This window comes from Pinus tabuliformis, chromosome Q (genome assembly GCF_031772625.1).
Source record: "Pinus tabuliformis cultivar Carrire ecotype Pingquan chromosome Q, CPIR1, whole genome shotgun sequence".
Taxonomy (NCBI): domain Eukaryota; kingdom Viridiplantae; phylum Streptophyta; class Pinopsida; order Pinales; family Pinaceae; genus Pinus; species Pinus tabuliformis.
The window spans coordinates 172,215,816-172,236,996 of NC_142296.1; the positions used below are offsets into that span (position 1 = coordinate 172,215,816).

At 35.3% G+C, this 21,181-nt stretch overlaps 2 protein-coding genes across 3 annotated transcripts in view; one reads left to right on the forward strand and one right to left on the reverse strand.

The window, feature by feature from the left end:
* Positions 1-15,185, reverse strand: part of DCL1 (dicer-like 1) — a 77,799-nt gene extending 62,614 nt beyond the window's left edge. Inside the window, exons 1-7 of one of the 2 annotated variants that reach the window (XM_089384145.1) lie at positions 15,024-15,171; positions 14,756-14,882; positions 9,813-11,437; positions 9,405-9,518; positions 8,971-9,181; positions 8,348-8,742; positions 8,007-8,235 (exon numbers count right to left, since the gene is read on the reverse strand). In XM_089384145.1, the coding sequence (XP_089240271.1) occupies positions 8,007-8,235; positions 8,348-8,742; positions 8,971-9,181; positions 9,405-9,518; positions 9,813-11,381 (2,518 nt within the window). In that variant the 5' untranslated portion in view covers positions 11,382-11,437; positions 14,756-14,882; positions 15,024-15,171. Of the gene's footprint in view, positions 1-8,006; positions 8,236-8,347; positions 8,743-8,970; positions 9,182-9,404; positions 9,519-9,812; positions 11,438-14,755 lie in introns of both variants that reach the window. The other variant, XM_089384144.1, reaches the window with a different exon arrangement.
* A 4,210-nt stretch (positions 15,186-19,395) lies between these two features.
* LOC149218792 (PI-PLC X domain-containing protein At5g67130-like) lies at positions 19,396-20,751 on the forward strand. Its single transcript, XM_089386638.1, has 4 exons — positions 19,396-19,538; positions 20,084-20,201; positions 20,304-20,402; positions 20,614-20,751. Exons 1-4 carry the CDS (start codon positions 19,396-19,398, stop codon positions 20,749-20,751), a joined length of 498 nt encoding a protein of 165 aa, XP_089242764.1.
* Positions 20,752-21,181: the final 430 nt, after the last annotated feature.

Genomic DNA, 21,181 nt, shown 5'->3' on the forward strand with positions numbered 1-21,181 from the left:
CCTTTAGGCCCCTAAACACCATTTGGAGCTCCCTAAGATCAGTAAAAGACCCAGTGGACCCTAAAAATATGAAAGGTGTTTATGAAATCCCATGTTCTTATGGGACACCCTACATTGGTGAAATTGGTCGCTCAATAAATCAAAGGATTCATGAGCATGCACCAAACATCAAACATCAAACATCACATCTGCATTGAAGGAGCTCGAGTCATTGCAAGGATTAAGCATTTCCATCACCGTAAGTTTAGGGAGACCATAGAGATTGAAAGGAGGCCAAGTAATCTGAACAGGGACGATGGCTGGAAAATTAGTAATTGTTGGATCCCTACCCTTTCTTCTTAAAGTAATTATTTTCTTATTTCTCCTCTTTTTTTTTCTTTTTTTTCTCTTGTGACTAAGTTTTTAAGGCTCTTCCTGGCTTTATTTCTTAAAAATAAATAAATATAAATATTTTCTTAAGAACCTTGATTATTTAATTTTCTTGGATCTCCTTTGGTGTCCTTTTAAAAATTTTAATTATTATTAATTCTTAATTTTATATTCTCAAGGCTTCTTTCCCTCGTTCCTTTATGAACTTTTATTGTTTATCTTTTTCCCTTCTTATTGCATGTGAATTTTAGTCTATATATATATATATATATATATAAAAGTGTTCATAATATTATTAATTTATATAGGTTTTCAAAATATTCAAATATTATTCTTTTGTAAACTAGTTTTTTTGCTTTTTCTTTGTTTCTTACCAAAAAATAAATAAATAAAAGGAGGTCATTGCTTTATTTATTTTCTTTATGTTCCTTAATTATCTATATCTTTTTTGAATTATTAATATACTTGTTAATGTTTTTGCTTCGTTTTTTATTATTTCATTGATTTAATCTCTTCCCTTTTTGAAAATTTATATTTTAATATGTTCCTTTATTTAATTTGAATTAGAGTTCATATTTTAATTTAGTTATTAGTCTAGAATTGTTTGACTAATTAAATTGACAAATTCTTTTAGATTCTTTTTAGTTAGTTGTTAATTCTTATTTCTTTCTTTTTTTAACCATACTTTTGTTTGACCTTTAATAGGTTGGTCCCCCTTTTCCTTTCCTTTTATTTTGTTTTTTATTTTTGTAACATTTCTTTGAATATTTTAATTCATTTTTAGTTTTTATATATTAAAGTATTCCTTATTAATGAATAATGTGTCTTTGTTCAAAGTTAACCGTTAGAATTAATTGTCTCTACATCACTCTCTTTATTTAATCTGATGTCATGATCTAATTCCCCATCTTGTCCTGACGATGAACCACACTAGATGGTTCAAAATGTGTCGACAAAATATTTTTGATGTGATTATTACAAAAATATTTCCCAGTATTCAAGATATGGATCACAGAAGCCTAAATTTGGATATATCCTTTGTTCCCGATATATGACATTGTTGACCACTAAGCTTGCCATGCAAGTTATGAAAGAAAACTCCCTCTCAAACTGAGAAGTGAACTCCTCCACCTCTATTGATGTTGCCACGTGATCCTTCTTGGACCCCTTCTCCCTATTTGGACACTTGGTGGAGTAGTGCCCAAACTGATGACAAGAGAAGCACTTTACTTTGCCGAGAACTTTCTTCTTCTTGCCTCAAAAATTGGACTCGGCCCCTCTTGGATTTTTCTTGCTTTTGATCTTGCCCCCTTTGCCAAGTAGGGCAGAATTCTCCTCTTCCTCAATCTTCGCATGAGACCCAGATTTGGCTTGCTTCCAAATCTCCTCTTGCACGCAATCACTCCATAACCTCTACCATCTTGGTAAGTTTTCTCTGCCACTAATAGCATCAGTAAAATTTTCCCATGACTTGGGAAAACCCAATAGTGCAGAACTGACAAGGTCTCCTTTGTCTGAGAATGTCTCCCCCACCTCAGCTAACTCATCATTCACCTGGGTGAATCCGGCCAAGTAAGAGATCACGGACTCGGGCTTAAGTCATCTTGATATTTATGAGTTTATCTCTGAATACCAGCGTCCTAGCATCAATCGTACCCTGGTACAGCCCTAAGATAGTTGTCCACATAGCCCAAGTTGTCTTCTTCCCTAAAAGGTGAGGTATGATGTGATCCTTGACTCCTTCAAGGATTATTCTTCTACCCTTTGTGTCTTTCTCATTATGTTGGGCCAGTTGTTGAGGATCTGTTGGCGGTTGGTGGACTCTCTACAAACTCCCAAACTCCTTGCTCCTCTAAAACTACACCAATCCTCTCCTTCCAAGAACAAAAAGTCGAGGCTCCATCAAGGTGATCCTCAAATCTCATCCCTAAATACGCCATCCTGCTTGTTCAAACTGCTCAGAAATCCTTGCGCAAAGCCTGCTAAGAGGAAACCTTAGTGCAGATTATCCCTAGGTCACACAGCCAGAAACCCTTGTGTAGTCCTGAAGTGAATTGTGTCCCCTTTCCTGCTGCTCCTGAGGCAGCTAACACTCTTTTTGGTCTTCAATTAGAGACCTGCTCTGATACTATGTTATCTTTCTATACCCAACTGCTAATTTAATAAAAATTCTGCTATGAAGAAACTGAAAACTAAAGTCCAAACACTTTTACTAAATATGCCAAGTATTCTAACATATAATAGCAGCGGAAAATAAATTCACAAAGACACAAGCAAACAATAGAACACCAGAAATTACCCAGGAAACCCCAACTGGGGAAAACTTGCCATTTTGAGTGTTTTATTATTCTGCTCAGCAAAGATCTCAAATAATTATTACAAATTAGAGGGAAAAAATTCCCTTCAATTTGTTATTCAACTAGGCCTCCTGGTCTGCACAGTTGTATGAACTTGTACAAGCTAAATCGGACCTCCTACACAAGGCTAACACGGCCCAGGTAAAGATGCACGTTGGTTGAAGAATTTGTTGAGGCTATTCAACCTCTCTTTCTGCCCTAGCACGTTGATCTGGAAAACCTTCTGAACGCACAAGTCTCTAGTGCATAACGATGTGCTAAGTCTGCACCCTTTCTCTCCTTATAAAGTTGACTTGGCCTTCCACCTTCCACCAATGGCTGAGATTAAAACTCAATGGACGGTTGAGATTGATTCTATTTTTTACTATAGGAAAATTAGTCCAAAATAAGAAAAGTAAATTGCGCCTTAGCTTCACTTGTGGGTCCCTCCGCCAAATTTAGTGCAGTTCTAAATTTAATAGAAACCTTCCATCTCTAACTCCAATTAACAAGATCCAGGTTCCAAAGTTTGTGGTGATTCGTAAACCACCATTCAGTCACCAACTTCTGCTAGCCATTTGGTTTGTGGTCATCCCGAAACCACCAATTTCAGAGAGCACATTCAGTGATTGGCAGCTGTCCACTTCCAAATTTCAGCTCTCTACTAGGACTCACATACACCCCTTCATATTAATGGGGGGATATTGGAAACCTAATCCTTAGGGATTATGGTAAATTGTATTATTCACTTGGAAATGAATATGAAGAAACGCAAGTGAATATAAACAATCATCAAGAGTCCAAGAGACCTCTTGGAAGTTGGAAGATGAATCCAAGTGTCATAGATCTGTATTTATTATATGTGTATCATATTAATGAGAAGCATCTCATGCGTATCTCTATTCTTCAGTATTCCAACAGTATGATGTGGGTATGGAATTGATCTTTTAAACTAGAAGGTAACAAGCTAAGCTCAAGACTGCTAGCATCGCACGACCTAATATTTGTACATTGATTCAGTAAAGCATTACCTGTTAAGAGCCTCTTGAGGCTCATTAACTGTAAAATGTTACAGCATAATGTTATATTGCAGATATATAAAGACCCATTTAATTTTGAATGGTGGATCCGGAAACCTGTTAAATATATAAAAAAAAATGCTTCAATCTATTGGAAGGTCCTACCTCTTTCTTTCCCTCATTGGAAACTGGCTTGTCTGGAAAGTGGGGGATGGGAAAGAGGAAAGCCTGTGGAAAGATCCTTGGGTGGGAAGTGCAGTGCAGCATCACCATGGTAAATATATCGAATGAACAAAGTAGACTTGCACTACCTGACATAGAAGATTCAACTGTTACTAATATTTGGCAGCAAGGATGGATGAACGTGGAATCACTCGGATTGTAGAGTCCAGCCACAGATTGCTGGAAGGACCATATTCAGAGGCTGGCACAGAGTTCTATTAGATTGATGGCAGAAGACAATACCTTAGTATGGTCCCCAAAACCCTCCACATGTCAATTCACAGTTAGCCTAGGTTATAAGAATGTTTGATGATGACACTGTAGCAGATTGATGGCGAAGAATGATTTGTAAAGTTAAAGCTCCAATAAGTCCAGAATTTTTATGTGGCTGGCTTTAGCAAAAAAAAAAAGTTTTGACCTGGGAGGTTCTACAAAAAAGGGCAAGGCAAGGTCCTGGAATGTTGCACACTTTGTAAATGTAAAGAGGAAGCAATAGATCACATCATCACTTGTTAGCTCATTGTGTTTTTAGGAAGGAGATATAGGGTACTATTCTTCCCTTAGCTGGAGGGCAAGGTAATTGGAAAGTGGAATCCTTATAGAACGTAAGAAGAAATGGTTTGATGACAGAGCACTCAAAGATCGTTGATCATTACCCTTCATTGCCTCAAGGGTTATTTGGTTAGCAAGGAACTGAAGCATTTTTTCGGATATGGAGATCCCTCCTCTTCAAGTATATCATCAAATAAAATTGATTTATGAAGACACAAAATCCCCCCCCCCCAAAGCTAATAGTGCCAAGGCAGGTTGGCAATGTGCAAGTGGATAAATCTTATGCATGGGCTTTCTTGAAGGTGCTTACCAACTTACCCCTTGTTTAAATGTCACGACAGGTGTGACCTATCTTTCTGGATCTCACAAGATATCTTGCAGAGCTGACCTGTGTGGGTACAAATAATATCACAGAATAGAGGGATTGGCAATCTTGTTAAGACTGATAGCTGAACAGGGTATTATCTCACTCGCATTCAGGTATGCAGAACCTAGTTCTGAGACCTCTTTGATCAAATCATAGATTGGGTAACACGTTCAATAGGTATGTAGAACCGACTTCTGAGGCCTCTTTGATCAAATCAAGCTGATGCCAGTTTTCTCTGTCATTTCTTATGCACATATCTACCAGAAGATCAACGTGGAAGCTGATGATACGTCCAAGAGAGCATTGGATTTAACTCAAGGATCTTGGGAGATACCGGAGGAAGAGTCTGGCATCTCTCATCCGGTAATAATGACAAGTGTTCTCTGATTTCGCTTATGTTGTTATGATATTTCAGACCCTTCTTTTGACTCTTCTATGAGTTGTTACAGCTGATGTAATGATTTCGCTTATGTTATGATATTTCAGACCCTTCTTTTGACTCTTCTATGAGTTTTTACAGTTGATGTAATGCCCAAGTTGGGATTGAACAGAGAGTTTTTATCCTCTTTGATATCTTTTTGAGATATGTTACTCGCACCTTGAGTCCAACACTGACATTTATCTTAGATATTTGAGGCTACTAGGGTTTAAGTTCTCTCTGTTTTTTAACAATAGTAGAATTTCAGGGTGCCTATCGGACATATGTAAAGTAACTTTTTCCCTCCTTGAAATTAAATTTACAACTCCTTCCTAGGAAAGAAAAATGTATGATGCAGATATGGTGACACTTCAGAACATTTCATCTAATGTGCATTTATAAAGTTTTGTTTGCAATTAATTCTTACAAAAAAGGAAATGACCTACAAGTGCAAATTTCGCCAAGTTCTACCATTCCCTCATTTGTAGATAGTTTCTTGATATGCTCACAAATCACATATAGTTAAATTGCATGACTAGGCAAATGATCCTACTACATTTTTTCAAGTTAACATAAAGCAATCCAATCAATCATGCCTTGAACTAAACTGCCTAAATGGAACACAAATTTCAATCTTCTCTCAAATAAGCAAGGCATAAGAGATGTTCTTAATCTTGGGGAATATTTACATCCTTTCCCTATTTTATTACATTCCATTGCATAAAGTAAACTTCCCTCAGTTTAGGTGCTAAATCAAAGGGAAAACTATTACCCTAAAATCACCCAGAACTTGCACCCAACCTCATCCCTTTCATATGCATTTAATTAGGAGTCAGACCACAATAGCTTAATTCTCCGTTACCTCACCAGTGCACCAATACAATAGCTTGCAATTTTTGACAATGACATCCCTATACCACAAAATCCCATAAGAAGAAACAAAACGTATTGTCAACAGGCATGAAAGCATGGACCATTGAGAAGAGAATGTTTTTCCTCAATGACTTGCCAAATATTGATAATCATTTACATAATGCTTCCTGTGTCCAATAGTAGTTTCCAACTGATTGCAAGGTCGCCATTCTCACAATCATATTTAGTAAAGGATGGGTGAATTTTTTTAATATTATATTAAAGAATAATAAATATAGATGTTGTTAATTGTAGTTCAAGTATTTGTGTCAAAAAGTTGTTACTCTCCCCAACTATATTCAAAATTCAAATCCCACTTTGTGACATGTTTGCTCTTCGTGAGCCGATTGTTGATGAGCAACATATGATCTATTCGTAAGTTGTTGTCCTGTCCTTATGCCCTAAAGAATCTAGGGTTTACCCTAAGTACCATCCTCAAAATGAGAGGAAGTGCCTAGGAGGTTTTCACTGCAATATATTGCCTGGAATACACACACACATGCTTGTTTGTTAAATCCTTTGTGTCATATCAGCATAGGCAAAATAAACAGAGACTTTATAATTAAATTTTGCACCCATTTATTAAACCCTGACATAATCATTTCTAAACAAAATAGTTTTAACACCAAACTAAATAAGCAAAGTAAAATAAAGGGTGTTTTTACCAAGGCAGCAAATTTGCCCAGACGGTAAAAAGTCACCAGAATCTGGCCATATTTTTCTCAAAAAATCTGACAGACTGAGTGCTTGAATCCTGTTTTTGATGGCGGAAAAGGATTCAGCACCATCAAAAATCCCTGGTCACCCCAAACCTTGAAACTTGACAGCAGTAACCCAGATTTTCCAAAATTTCTGCCGGATTTTATCAAAATCTTGTAAGAATTTCCATTGTTTTCCGGGCAAATTTGAAGCCAAATAAAGTTGTTATTAGATCTTTCTTTAATTGAGACAAATAGTTGGACCAGCAACATAATTTTGTAAAGGGAGCAAATTTTCCACCAATGAATGCATCTTCCGCTACTTATCTCAGATGTCATTAGTTTCTGTCTTAAAGCTAATACCAAGAAAGGTTATATGTTCAACCATCAAATCATAATGCCAAAGATGTCAATCTCAGACCAGATTAAATTGTACCAAAATTCTATTCGTAAATAAATACAATTTTCTTACCCGGGAAAATATTTATTTTCATCCCAAATAAAAACCGTTTCACATATAGCATTTCAGTATCTGAAGACATTGTACTAGAACTTCATGAAAGCTACAATATGTGATGAATAACCAATGAGTTTTGACTATGTACACATCTTTAACTTTTATTTGTATGCTCAAGAATACTTGTGACTATTTCATTTATAATTTTATATACAATGTAAATTTGTGAACCCATCACAACACTTATTTCACTGGTGTTTGTTCATCTGTGTTTGACTGTACCCATAAAAAATGAACTTATTCAGTGGATGTAAAGGTTCGAAAAAGCAAATATTTGTTTTACCATACCTTCTGAATATCTATGGCACACTTCCAATCATAAATTGATTAAATCGTTCAATGTATAAAGTACAATGGTAGACGTACTGTGGAGTAATATAGTATGAGAGAAATAACTATGGAGGTGTAAATAATGTTCAAGGATCATTTTTAGCTTTTACTGTTACTGAAAATATAAGCTTTATGATGAAATATGGTCATCATCAAAATTGCAAAAACGAATTTATTCCCTAATTCATGTTCATTACAATTCCCCTCTCAAAGATAGAAGGAAAAAAAATTCTAAAACTCAAAAATCAGCACTATACATCACTCACCTTGTGTACCTAGAAGCTCACCCTCTTCGACTTCACCTGATGTTCCTCCTGAAGCATTATTCTTATCCTCCAATTCAATGGTATCTTTATTATTACAAACAGCTCCCTCTGTCAACTGGCATTGCAGAAGAGCTACAACCTTTTTCAGATATGACTCCTGAAACTTGACATCCAGCTGATGATTTGCTCTTTCATCGTTTTGTAAGGCTGTTAAAAATGACTGGGCAACCTAAAAGACAATACATGTAGAAATCACCAAAGAGCCAACATATAGGCATTTCAATAAGGGTTTTCCACTTGATATAAGACCAAAAGAGAAAATTTTCCCTTCCTGTAAGTACCTTAAATGCACACCATTGCCCCAACTCATCAAGAGCATAGTTAATTGCCCTCAACTTTTGCACTAAATTTGCAGCTCCATCACTTTCTGTTCTTTCAGATACACCATAAACAAGTCGCAGCTCCTCTTTCGCACCTGCATCTCTTGCACCCATAAATTGCCATTTGCTCCTCTTAGAACTTGCATGAGCAGCGTTCTCCACTGCTGCCTCCATTTGTTTTATTTGCTCATGCAAGGACCACAATATAGCTGCTTTATCATATACCACCACAACTTCTAATGGCATGGGAACATGTTTTTCAAGTTCCTTCCTATCTTTTATTGTGCACACAATAGAATCAAGCTTGCTTTCCAGATTTCGTATTTTTATTGCACAATCTTCTTGATTGGAGACTCCTGAAAGACAAAGCTATCACTTTCAAGAACATGATTGGAAGCATTAGCACATTATAGACACTAATGCAAATCATGAGATGAGGCAAAGAAAGACTGGTTTCTTCAGAAAATATATGGAAAACATCAAGCAGTCTCACTCTAGAAAAGAGGAAACAATTATTGGCTGTGTATGCCACAAATTCAAACTAGGAATACAAAATCCAACGAGAATGGGCACATATACCTTACCTTTCAGGTTTACAGGGGACGCTGTCATGCCAAATACAGCTGGCCTCTTATCCTTCGGAGTAGTATGGTAGAACTCAGACATTACCAGTGAATAAGGATGTTTCTTTACAGCATGGTGGCATTCATCCAAGATAAGAAGATTAATAGATTCCATTTTTATTATGCTATGCCGTAAAATGTTCAGAAGAATTTGTGCTGTCATTACAAGCACCTGCAATGAAAAAAATGCACAAATATTATGCCATTGCCAATGTAGGAGTACAAATGTAACAGGAATTACTAATGATTTTACTTCTGCATTTTGACGCAATGAAAAGTATAAGTGACAAGAACAATAACATCTTGACATGGATTGCTATATTTTTCTTCTTCAACCTTTTCACCATATTTCAGGGATAAAAAGGAATTTTCTTCAATCAAGAAAGATCCTGTACCTCCTTTGACTCAAATTCCCGTTGCCATCTCCGTGAATCCCAAAAATCTTGACCCATCTCACCACAATAGTGGCCCACGTTATAGCCAGTCTGTTTACGAATCACTTCCGCTTGCTGAAGTCACATTAAACCATTATTTCAATGCAATTATGTTAAACACGCTGAATTTTTTTATGTATTAAGTGCAAAACTTATTATATAGAATAAGCATATCTAATTGCATTAATTGCAAAAGATCATCTGCATAGCATCATGTATATATCTCATAACTAGCAATTTGAACCCCTCCAATCTCTTCATTTGCCAACCCTACAATCAAACTAGAAATCTAAGGAAACTTGTGAAAGTATAACAAACATGGTCATCAGCATATGGAAGACAATAATGCACCATTAGATCAGCATTTACCTGGTAAACAAGGGGAACTTTTGGAACCAAAAAGATTGCTAGCATCTTCCTGTTTTCCTTGCGCATGTCTCTGCACACACTTTGCATCAAAAGAACAGCAATAAGGGTCTTTCCAGCTCCTGTTTCAAGGAATGCTATAGTATTCTTTACTCTAGCTTGTTCTAGTACTTCAAGTTGATAATTGCGTGCCCGCTCTTCTGCTGGCTTTTCTTTTGGTTCATCTGAAACTTTTTCAGAGGATTTACATTGTCTCGAACATGCTTCAGTTTCCTTCTGTCTTGCTCTTTCCCTCTCAGTTTCAGCATCCCACGTACCATGGCGGAAAACCATCTTTCCAGATCGATCTCTTTCCCAATAGCCCCTTCTCTCTCTATCCCTCCGGCCATCTCTATCTCTCCTCTCAGTCTCCCTTTCCCTCCTGCTCCGATCCCTGTCTCTCCTCTCACTCTCCCTTTCCCACTCCCTGTCCCTCTTCCTGTCAAATCTCCCTCTTTCCCTTGGCAAATCCCAATGCCTAGTTTCTTGTCTGTCATCCCTACTGCTTTCTCTCAACCGCTTCTTTCTTTCATCTCTGTCTGCAGCACCATCTATGGATATTGATCTCTCTCTTATTCGAGTAGAATAACCATTTCCTCTAGTTCGCTCTTGTGTCCTTCCCATGTGTTCTCCCCTGTTTCCCCTCTCTTCAGGTCTTCTCATGGAGATGTAGACCCTGTCATCATGTCTCCTAGTCCTGTCTCTGAGACTAAGGATTTTCTCTCGAGATTCTTCATGAGTCTTACCAAATTCCGTACTACCATTGCCAAACTCGTGCCTCGTTTTTTCTTTCACAGTTTCCTTCCTTGGACATTCATTACTAATCTTATCAAAAAGGGTTTTGGTTTTCTCCACCAATCTCATAGAATCTTTATCATTTTTATTATTTTCTGTATGAAGATTAGTTGGTTGTTTTATATGATCATGTCCACCCATTTCTTTGCCTGGCATGCTCTCCTTCACTTCTGTATTTTCTAGCTCATGTGTACTGCCAAATTGAGTACTTTGTAAATGGTCCCCTTTCTTAAGGCTACCCAGCATAGAATCTGCAACGGTAAAGTTGCAATCCCCATCAGCTATAGGTGAAAAATGTTGAATATCCAGATGATCCAGAACTAGTTCCTGCTCAATGCTTTGTTCAAAAGGATCACTTCCAATGATATTGTCATTTGGATCAGGAAAATGTGTTTTTTCTTCATTTTGAAGATGATCCACACTAAGAATGTCTGTTACAAAACCACCACTCTGATAGCCAGGGACTCCAAATGTATCAAGGGATTCCAAGCTTTCCTTGGTCTGATCAAGAGGTTGATCCCAGTCAATAAAATCCCCAATGTCTTCACATGCATCAAGCCAATAAGAGGGTTTGCTTGCAGGCTCCTCCAAATTGTGCTCAGAATCATCTTGAAGCTGCTTTGAGGAAAGAAAAATGGAATCTTCGGAACATTCTTGCAATGGCTGAGATGGGTTGAGATCTTGGACAGAAACCAAATCCATGGAAAATGCATCTAGCCCAAAATTTTGCTGCTCCATAGTATAATTGAAAATTGACCACTACTATATTCAGTTGACCCACATCATAGAATCACCTAAGAAAACCGATACATTGATCATAAACAACATCCAGATGTTAGTGAATAAGTACAGTATGAAGAAAAGCAACAAAACAAGGCATAGGAAGCATGTGGTATCACTGTTTCTAGAGCTACGTAGAAAAATATAACAAGTGCAAAGCAACCATAGCACTGTCTATTTGACTGAACATAAGGATACTGGAATAAACTTCTACTGAATTTTATCTGCAACTCAAACTGAACAAAGGACTGCAGAGAAGGAAGGCATTAATCCTCAAAAAAGTTGTACATAATTGTTTATATCACAGATAATGAGAAGATCCTGACAGAGATGCGCAACAAGATGCAGCATTAGCTACAGTGATGGGTTTAAATGCATTTTCTATTTTCAATATCTGGGAAATAAACATAACGAAATTAGTCAGCAGACATTCATCAGCTGTCACTACGTTGAAATTAAACCCTCATTTAAAAATGCAACCTCTATTTTCCATGAACTAGATGTTAAACCATGGAGCTCAGAAACAAAAACCCAAAGTCAATTGTAGCAAATCATTGAGTTTGATTTTGAGAAAACAATCTATGGCACAAAACTAAGGTAGAAGAATATTTTGCCACATACAAATTGTTCAGCAAACCACTGTTTTGCCTGGCATGTTTGTTTGATATTTTGTATATCAGGTCGTTTATCTTTTAATATATTCTAGGCTGCGACACATAAATTTGACATTTTACCCTCGAAATTGAAAATTACCTACCTTTGACATTACCTAACATTGGACTATAAGATATCTTTCTGGTTGTACTCTTTGATCCTTTGTTAATATGGAATCAATAAAATTTTCATACCCAAAAGATTGCAATACCAAATGATCATAGACAATTGTGCATGTCAATGATCATAATAATATCATATATTTACACCAAATATATACTAATTCTCAGCCATTACTAGTGTAGTTCCAGTTCCAGGACTCCTTAAATTCACTAGAGGGCCATAACAATTACCTCTCTTCTAGGAATGCTTCATTCCGAAAGCATAAGATCCAAATTACTCAAAAAAGTATGACAAGGATTGACAGACAAATATAGATGGAGAGTACAGCTCCCAAGAATAATAATAATGATAACTTACAGAACAATTTCTAAGATACTAAGACAATATAACCCCTAATAAGTTATAACCCAAAATATCATAATTTTATATGATAGTATAGAACAGTAAATATGAATTGACTATAATAATCTCCTATATATACTAATTCTCAGCCATTACTCATATAGACCAAATTCCCAAGGATATCTACCCTTTGCTTATACAAGTGACCCTTATATTTGCTAGAAGACCATAACATAGACCCAGCTTAATATATTCTAGTGGTTTAATGATTAACATAAACATTGAGTTTACAAATAATGACAGCCACGAAATACTAAATGTTTTATCAAACATGCAGGAGAGGTATTTCTGCTGCCAAATCAAAACATAATTGGAGGTGACAATGCCAAACAGATAGCAATAAATGGTTTGAAAACTCAGTACAGTTGAAATGGCAGGCTAATATTTTAATATCATGCGGACCACAAAAACAACAGTATAGACGTAAAAAAAGATTAAATTGAGAATCAAAAAATGGAAATGGCATCAAACAGCAAGCATTCAAAATATTTCCCGGAATTCTTATTGCAAGGTCAGACAGAACACATTCAAGCCTGAACCCCTTACAACTACAGTAACTGATTTGGATAATAACAATTAACCTGCCAATAAGAAATGTCAAAAACAGTTAGGTTGCCTACAAACAGTTAACTAGGCAAATAAGAATCGTTCAAGATCCACAACAGAACTAAAACGAAAATGGCAAATCCCCTGCTGAACAAGAGCAACTAGAAGCAAGTCCTTAACAAAGCTGAAACCACAAGCAAATTGCAGGGCTCTGGAATTGTTAAAAGATTCTCTAAGGAATTAGAACAACCATTGTACCTATTTATCTTTTTGTAAGTCTATAATGCCTATATTTGTTTCGTAAAGGGGACATCCTTGGACACAGAGTCCAAAGTCCACAAATCACATAGGGTTTTTGCATTTGGCCAGACAGATATTGCAAGACGTCAATCCTATGCATCAAAAAATAATGTCAACATGCTTGTAATGACACAAAACCTCAGAATAGCAAGAACAGAACTATTCAGCTCTTGCAAGCAGGCACTTGGTTCACTTGTAAGTTGTGAGGTCAACAAAGTTTTAAGCCATACATCAGGGTTCTATCCCTGCTGTTGTATGTGCCAAATGAATAGCACATCAAAAAGTAATGAGGCAGGCAGCAAATCCCGGGCCATTTTAGCAGAATAGATAACTACCGGCAGCTAGCTGAAGCAAGTTCGTGTTATGTAGTGCATCCCTAGACCTCAGGGTGTGTTTCTCGAAGTGTCTTCTAAAAAGAAATAGAAATATTCAGCTCTTTCAACAAGAAGACTCAGTAAGTGTCTATTGGATGAAATCATACTCTGCTCTCGGTCAGTGTGTTGCCTGCGGAACATTGAGTGGTTTAGAACGATATCATTCATTGCGAGTTACGATAAAAGGTAAATATTAAATTTCAGTCCGTTATTCTCAAAATTGGATACATAATTGCAGTTGAGAAATCCTATAACAGTTATTAGACAGAGGATGGGGACGAAGACAGAATAAAGACCAAAAATAGAAATAGAAAACAGAACTGTCCAAAAACCAGTATTGAGCAACCAAGGCAGTGCAATCTTGCTAGAAAAGGATACCTAATGATACCCGACAAAAGAATTGCTCAACTTTCGAAACGAAGGCAATGCTCTCTATATTAAGGGTATATATGATAAAAACCCTACACTTTTCAGTACAGTCGAAAAATACAGTTGCGAATTAGGGTTATTTTAAACTAGAATTTTGCAACGCTAACGTTATTCTAAAATCAAAAAGCATTGTATTCACATATACAAAAATTCGCGCAATATGAAAAACAGAACATTGATTAAAATAAACTTTAAAGTCATCCACTGTCTTCGCGTGATCCGGAAAGGGGCCGTTTGAGTAAGTAATGGCGCTTGTCAAAATCTCCATGCGAAGCCTGGGGTCATGTCATCACTACATTCCATGATATGATATGACTCGAGGATTCGAATGAAGAAGTGGACAGCAGAGCAACAACCTCCATCATACCCTCATTCAGCTGTGCATCATCTTCATCAATAATTCATTAACAAAACACATAAGAAGAATAAGCAGACGAAGAATGGCCATCATCATAGGATCACAGTAGCAGTAGAGCTTAGAAGAAGAAGAAGAAGTTAAAGCACCTCTGCCGATTCAGAAAAGAAGAATAAAGAGGCGGTCGCGGGTTCGATTCCTCGCAGCGTAAAAACAAAGAAGAAGAAGGCCGCCCCCTCCCTTCTCCTCCCGCTTTGCTTTTTTGCAACGGCTCGCCTGCAAACAATTGGGCGGAGGCAGATTTAATCTGCGTTTAGGTCATGCGGGCAGTTGCGAAAACAGCTCTTGAGTTGAAATAAAAGAGAAAAGGATCTCCAGGGCTGCCGGCTGCTGCCAAGGGCCTGTAAACAAACAGACCTCCGGATCAAAATAAAGCTAACATGGCTATTTCTCGTGATCGAAACCCCGACTTCCGCATAGAACACAGGTTTTCTTCATCCGATCGATCGAATTCAATTCAATCTCCTTCTCCGCCTCCTTCTCGTCCTTGGTCGTTTGTCGATATTTACCGCAATCCAGTGTCGAACTTATTCTTACTTCAGACCCGGAGCTGTGGCGACCGGCTCTGCCGGTGACACGTGTGTGAATATGGTTGGGTGGCCAACAGGCACGGTGTGTGCGCGCCGGTGTCCACCGGTCTCTGGTCCACCGTCTTGACCTGACAGATTCCCTACAAGCGCAACCGGAGAGGGTGGCCGCGTTGGGCTTAAAGGTCGTGCTTCTCCGAACGTTGAACGTGACGGCGCCGTTGAAATCAAGGCTTGCCGTTAGAAAGCACTCTTTCTCATTTTTACTGTAGCGTTCTGCGGCTAGATTTTTCTGTCCAAAACAATTTTGGAAATATTATTTAAAAGATTTTTTCTGTTCAAAACAATATTGGAAATACATTTAAGAGCTTGATTTCTATATATTTCTGTACGGCCTTTTGACTGAAATGAGCACGGTAAGGAAAAATAGGTTTAAAGTTTGGAGTGTTTTTTACTCTTATGATTTGAATTTGAAATCTGGTTGGTTAAGGTTGACTACAATCTTTATAGAATATGATGTTGCGTTAATAAAAATGAAGTGTTGTGTTATAATAAAAGTGTAATTTAATTAGGAGATGTATTGGATTTTTATAAAGATTTTTTTAGAATTATATGTTTTAGTTGAGTTTTAGTGTTTTGGTTTTTTTTAATATTAAAATTATATGTATTTGAAAATAAATTATCATAATTTCATTTCATTTAAAAGTTCAAAATATATATTAGTTAGACCATCTAAATAATAAAATATAGTTATTGATAAATAATATGATTAAAAAATAAAAAGTTTTTTCTATATATTAATATATAGATGATTAAAAGTTGAGTTTTACAATTTATTTGGAATATGGATGATTAAAAGTTGAGTTTTACAATTTATTTGGAAGTTTTGGTCATTGTGATTTTTTTGGTGTCGTCGAAATAAAAATTAAGTTTTATAATTTATTTGCAAGTTATTTTTAGTGTGATTTTTTGGATTTTTTGGTGTTGGAATTTGGGAAAAAAATTTAGGTGAAATTTTGATTTGTGTTATTTAAACAGGCACCATGAAAAACAGTTGAAATCTTGAATTGTGTTATTTAAACTGGTTTTTTCACTGTATATGTGGATTCAGCACCCTAAAAACCCCTAGGGTACTTCGATTGTGCAGGGGTTACCCATCAAACTTGTGATTTCAATATATTCCTTCCGGATTTTAGAGAAATTAGACGAGAAAAAACCCACAGGAAAAGCTTCCAAAAAGTCTCACTAAAAACAACTCGATCTATTTGTGCGTCAAAAGGCTCTATCCAACTTAGTACCTAGTATGGAAGAGAACCTAGTACTTAATATGGATGAGATGTAATGTTTTGTTATGTTGGGGCTAGTTTAACTAATAGATGAAAAAGCCTTGTTCATCATATTTTTTTAGTTAATTTTAACCAAAATCTCACAAAGATTTTTAAAAATCTGTGTTTAAGTTGTTTAATTTGTAGAATTTGAGGGTGAGTTTTTCAGGTGCTAAATCAAAAATGTATTTTAAATTACAAAATTATGTTATGTAATCATTTCCACTGAGTCAAATTACATAAATAAAATTACGAATTAAAAGAACATATTTTAATTAAAATTATATATATAATTTTAATTAATACATATATACATATATATATATATATACATACACACACACACACATATATACATATAAGGCTTAAGATAGCCTATGGGACAGATTGCTTCGCAATTTGATTCATGTATTCAGCGCTTTTCTTATGAAGCCTCACAATAAACACTCAGTTTCTCTACAAAGCCCCCGTTGAATAAATTATCTCAAGAGATTGCTTCACCATTTGATTCATGTATTCAGTGCTTTTCTTGTGAAACCTCACAATAAACACTCTCAACTTCTCTACAAACCCCTCGTTGAATAGACTATCTCAAGAGTTAGCTGCCAGAAGTTTTGCATAACTTTCCCTGCCTTCTTTAAAGGCCTCGCATTCTAACATGAAATGTTTCTTTGTTTCCACTTTTCTGAAAGAGCAAAAAATACATACTCTTTCTTCCCACTCTTCTTTCGTCATTTTCCAACACCTTGTTTCACAATAGAGTTGATGAGAATTAGTCTTTAGTTGTGCAATAAGAACTTTCCAAGAAATATTGACCCCTATGTTTGCTTTTTGTTTATGATTATGAATGGGAATAACTCTTCAATATAGTACTTTTTCTTTCTCCCTAATTCCTTATCCCAAGTACGTGTGTCGAACTTATCCATAAGAAAAGCTTTTATCTATTTGTTCTTTGTGGGACACATGTTCAAGTAAATACCCCATTTACTAAACTATTTGTTATTTTGTCACATACAAAACTTTTTCTTTTGCACAATATGTCATTAAAGGTATACTTAGACCATCTACCCTCTTCCATTTATTCATTTTTTAAAATATCTTATGCCTTGCACCATAGGGATTGCTTCAATAGGAGCAACCCTTGTTTCACTTAACAAGATATCATAAGGAACTGCACCTTTAATTTTGAACTTGTTTATAATCAAGCGCTTCTAAATTTCTCAATTTGTTTCCACTGCTTGTTGGATGAAATGTTCGCCCACAGTTTATCTTAAACTAGTCTAGATTCATCTTAACTCTAAATCTATAAAATGTTGAGAAAGATCAAATCTCTCGAAAAGCAAATTTTTCCTCAAATTTTGCATCCAAAAAAACGTGTACACCTTAAAAATTTGATCCCTTTAATACTTAATACATTTAAAATAAGTTGAATTTACACCAATTATTAAAATAATTTGTGTTTTTTATAGTTATTTTTAAATTAAAATATTAGATGATGTAATTTATTTAAATAAAAAATGAATTTATAACTTTTTCGCATTAAATTATAATTTTTCATCACTAGTTTTAAATATATTTAAGTACAAATAATTAAAAAGCGTGTAGAGAAAAATAAAAATTTAAATGGTTTACATTGCCTTATTATTTCATAAAAATGAAGTTTTACTATTTATTTGTGTTCATTGCCTTATTATTTCATAAAAATGAAGTTTTACTATTTATTTGTGTTAATGTGATTAGTGTATGAGATTCCAATGCTAAATCATTTACCTCACTTCTCCAACAAAATTAGATAAAGAAATAAAGTTGTAGTTTTTTTTTTTAAATCGTATAAATAAAAATGTTAGAATTGTTTGTGATTTTTTTTCAAAAAAGTTAAATAAGGAACAAAGTATAAGTTTGAGTATTTTTTGTTTAATTGTTTAATTAAAATTTAGCTGTAATTTAATTTATAGACAAAATGGTTTTTTCACTTAAATTTGGTAATACAATCTCAAGTAAAATTGTGATTTTTCGTTATTTAAAATACATTTTTGAATGCATAAATGGATTCAGCACCCTGAAAAACCCTAGGGCAATCGAATTCTACAGATTAAACAACTTAAGCTCAAGTTTTTAAAAATCTTTGCTAGATTTTGATTAAAATTAACCAAAAAAATGCTTTGAAAAAGACGCATTTCGTCTATAAGTTAGACTACGCCTTAAATTTATGTCTTCAAAAAACTCTATCAAATTTGAATTATGTGAATTGATAATTACATAGATAGGTGTTTTTTTTTGTATATGTTCACGAAACATTTTCGTCGACCCTTTTCATGGGTCCGTGTAATCTTCATCTACCCTTTTCACAGGCCCGTGACATCTTTGTCTACCCTTTTCACGGGCCTGTGACATCTTTGTCTACCCTTTTCATGGGCTCGTGACATCTGTCCAATAACTCTTGTTTTACACACGTGACATTTTTCCACAATCCAAGAACTTTGCATAGTTACCCTTGTTGTTTACACTCGTTCCATTTTCAAAAGGGTGACTCCAACACTCTATGAGTGGGTTTCATGGTGCATGACCGCACAACCAACACTCTATCGATTTTTAAGGTGCACACCTCGAAGCAATTTTGATCATACTTGTATCGTTTTCAAGATTCAAGTAGGAATTTCGTTGTCTTTATGAGCTATGGTCCCCTTTCTTCTCATGGTTTTTGCATTGTTCATAATAGCAAGGCCTTGCTCCAATAGGGGTTGCCAAGTTTGTGGTTCTCTTCAGCAAGGCTTTTAGTTGCTTTTAGTCACATAAAAATGATAGAACCAACATAGAAGAACCCTGCATGGAAATATGCATAAAAGTTTTTTTTAGTGACAACTATGCATTCTAACAATGGCTTTTGTTGTGAATAGCTACTGGACTCCTGCTATACTGCAAGAGACTGTGGATCTGGTCTATATTGCAGTGCTTGCGTGGTTGTTGACAAGAACCAACCAGTTTGTGTTAGAGGACAGGTCACACGAGTCACTACTATAGTAAGTTCATATGTAACAATTTGCTTCCTTTATACCTATAAATGGATAAAGACAACAACTTTCACTGGGGTTTTAATGATTAAATCTCATGGGGGGCACACTAAACCTAATTCCCTACGAAGGGAAAGCTCATTGTGAATAGGTTGGGACTGAAAAAATGTTTGGGAATATAATGGTGGGAATTTTAGTATTTTGCTGTTGCAAGGTTAATTTTTGAGTGATTTTTAGTTAAGAGCTTGTTTTGCTAGAATTCTTAGTGTTACAATGCTTTGTTTTGGCAAGGTTGTTTTTAAATTCTTAGGATTAAAAATTAGTTTGTTGTAGAGCTTTGACTAATATGGTATTCCGGTTTTGCAAGGATAATTGTTCAATATTTGGAATTAAGAATATAGTTGGCTAGAAAAAACTGGAAGAGATTTATAAATAGTGCAGTGTTCGGTGTTTTCAAATTAAGGATATAAAAGATTTGCTCTATAAAAAAAATTGATATAGATTTCTGACTTTTACAGTGTTTAATGTTTGCAATGTTAATGGTTATCATTCAATAAATATACAAGGTTGACAACCCACAATGCTTTTTCGATAATTGGGGAAGAATCCTATACAGGAACTGCAAGAGTTACATTCTACAACCAAGAAGACATTGTGACAAATCAATTGAATGTAAGTTATACTCAATTCAAATAATCCATGAAATTTGACTCTTCTCTTATGCCTTGTGGCATTGTTCATTAGGTCCATTGTTTTAAATTGATTTCCATGCAGAATGGTGCTAGGGGATTGATGTTGGACATGTATGATTTCATGGGAGATGTTTGGCTTTGCCATTCATTTGGAGGGCAATGCTACAATTTCACAACATTTGTAAGATGTTTTCTTTCTTAAAAAGCAATCGTTTTCTCTTTTCAGTGACAAATTTTTGCTTATAAGTAGCTTTCCCTTTCCAGCGAGAATCACACACACTTTTGAAGGTTTTATAGACATAGGGGTACAAAGAGGAGAGTTTAATTTGAAAATGAAGAAATAGTTGTCTCTTTTGTGCAACTTTGATGAACAATCCCTGTTTTTTTGTTAGGAACCTGTGGTCAATACATTGAGGGAAGTGGAAGCATTTTTATTCTTAAATCCCATAGAAATTATTACAATCTTCGTTGATGACTATATACATGCCACCAAAGGACTTACCAAGGTGTTTATACTTTGGAATGGATAGCATTAGTAATGGATAAGTAGTTGTTGGATAATAGGTCTTTTTACTCTTCAATCAATTTGGTTTAGTCCATTCTTAGGAAAGTTAACTCATTCTAAATATTGACTACCTGTCAACTACATTTGGATTCACTCAAAACAACAAGTCAAGACATAAGTTACTATGTAATGGATTTACCTCTAGGCTCCTTGGCAATAGATATAAACATATAGTTTTAAAAACATTAAAAATACACTAAAAAAAACTTGAATTTAATATATCAATTTTTATTTGTATGATTATGGAAACCAAAGTACAACTTCTTCAATTTAAAATCCCATCCTCGTCTTCTTGCACCTTTTGGGGCAATGGCTAATATTATAATTTTAATATTTTTTAATTTTTTAATTAAATGTTAAATAAAAATAATTAAAAATATCTCAATTATAATATA

What these genes read in the sequence shown, in the direction of transcription:
- LOC149218792 (XM_089386638.1), top strand. Translation starts at nt 19,396, where the DNA reads ATGGCTTTTGTTGTGAATAGCTACTGGACTCCTGCTATACTGCAAGAG. An exon ending in TTGTGACAAATCAATTGAAT is followed by an intron (nt 20,202 to 20,303) that starts GTAAGTTATACT and finishes ATTTCCATGCAG; the next exon opens with AATGGTGCTAGGGGATTGAT. An exon ending in GCTACAATTTCACAACATTT is followed by an intron (nt 20,403 to 20,613) that starts GTAAGATGTTTT and finishes TTTTTTTGTTAG; the next exon opens with GAACCTGTGGTCAATACATT.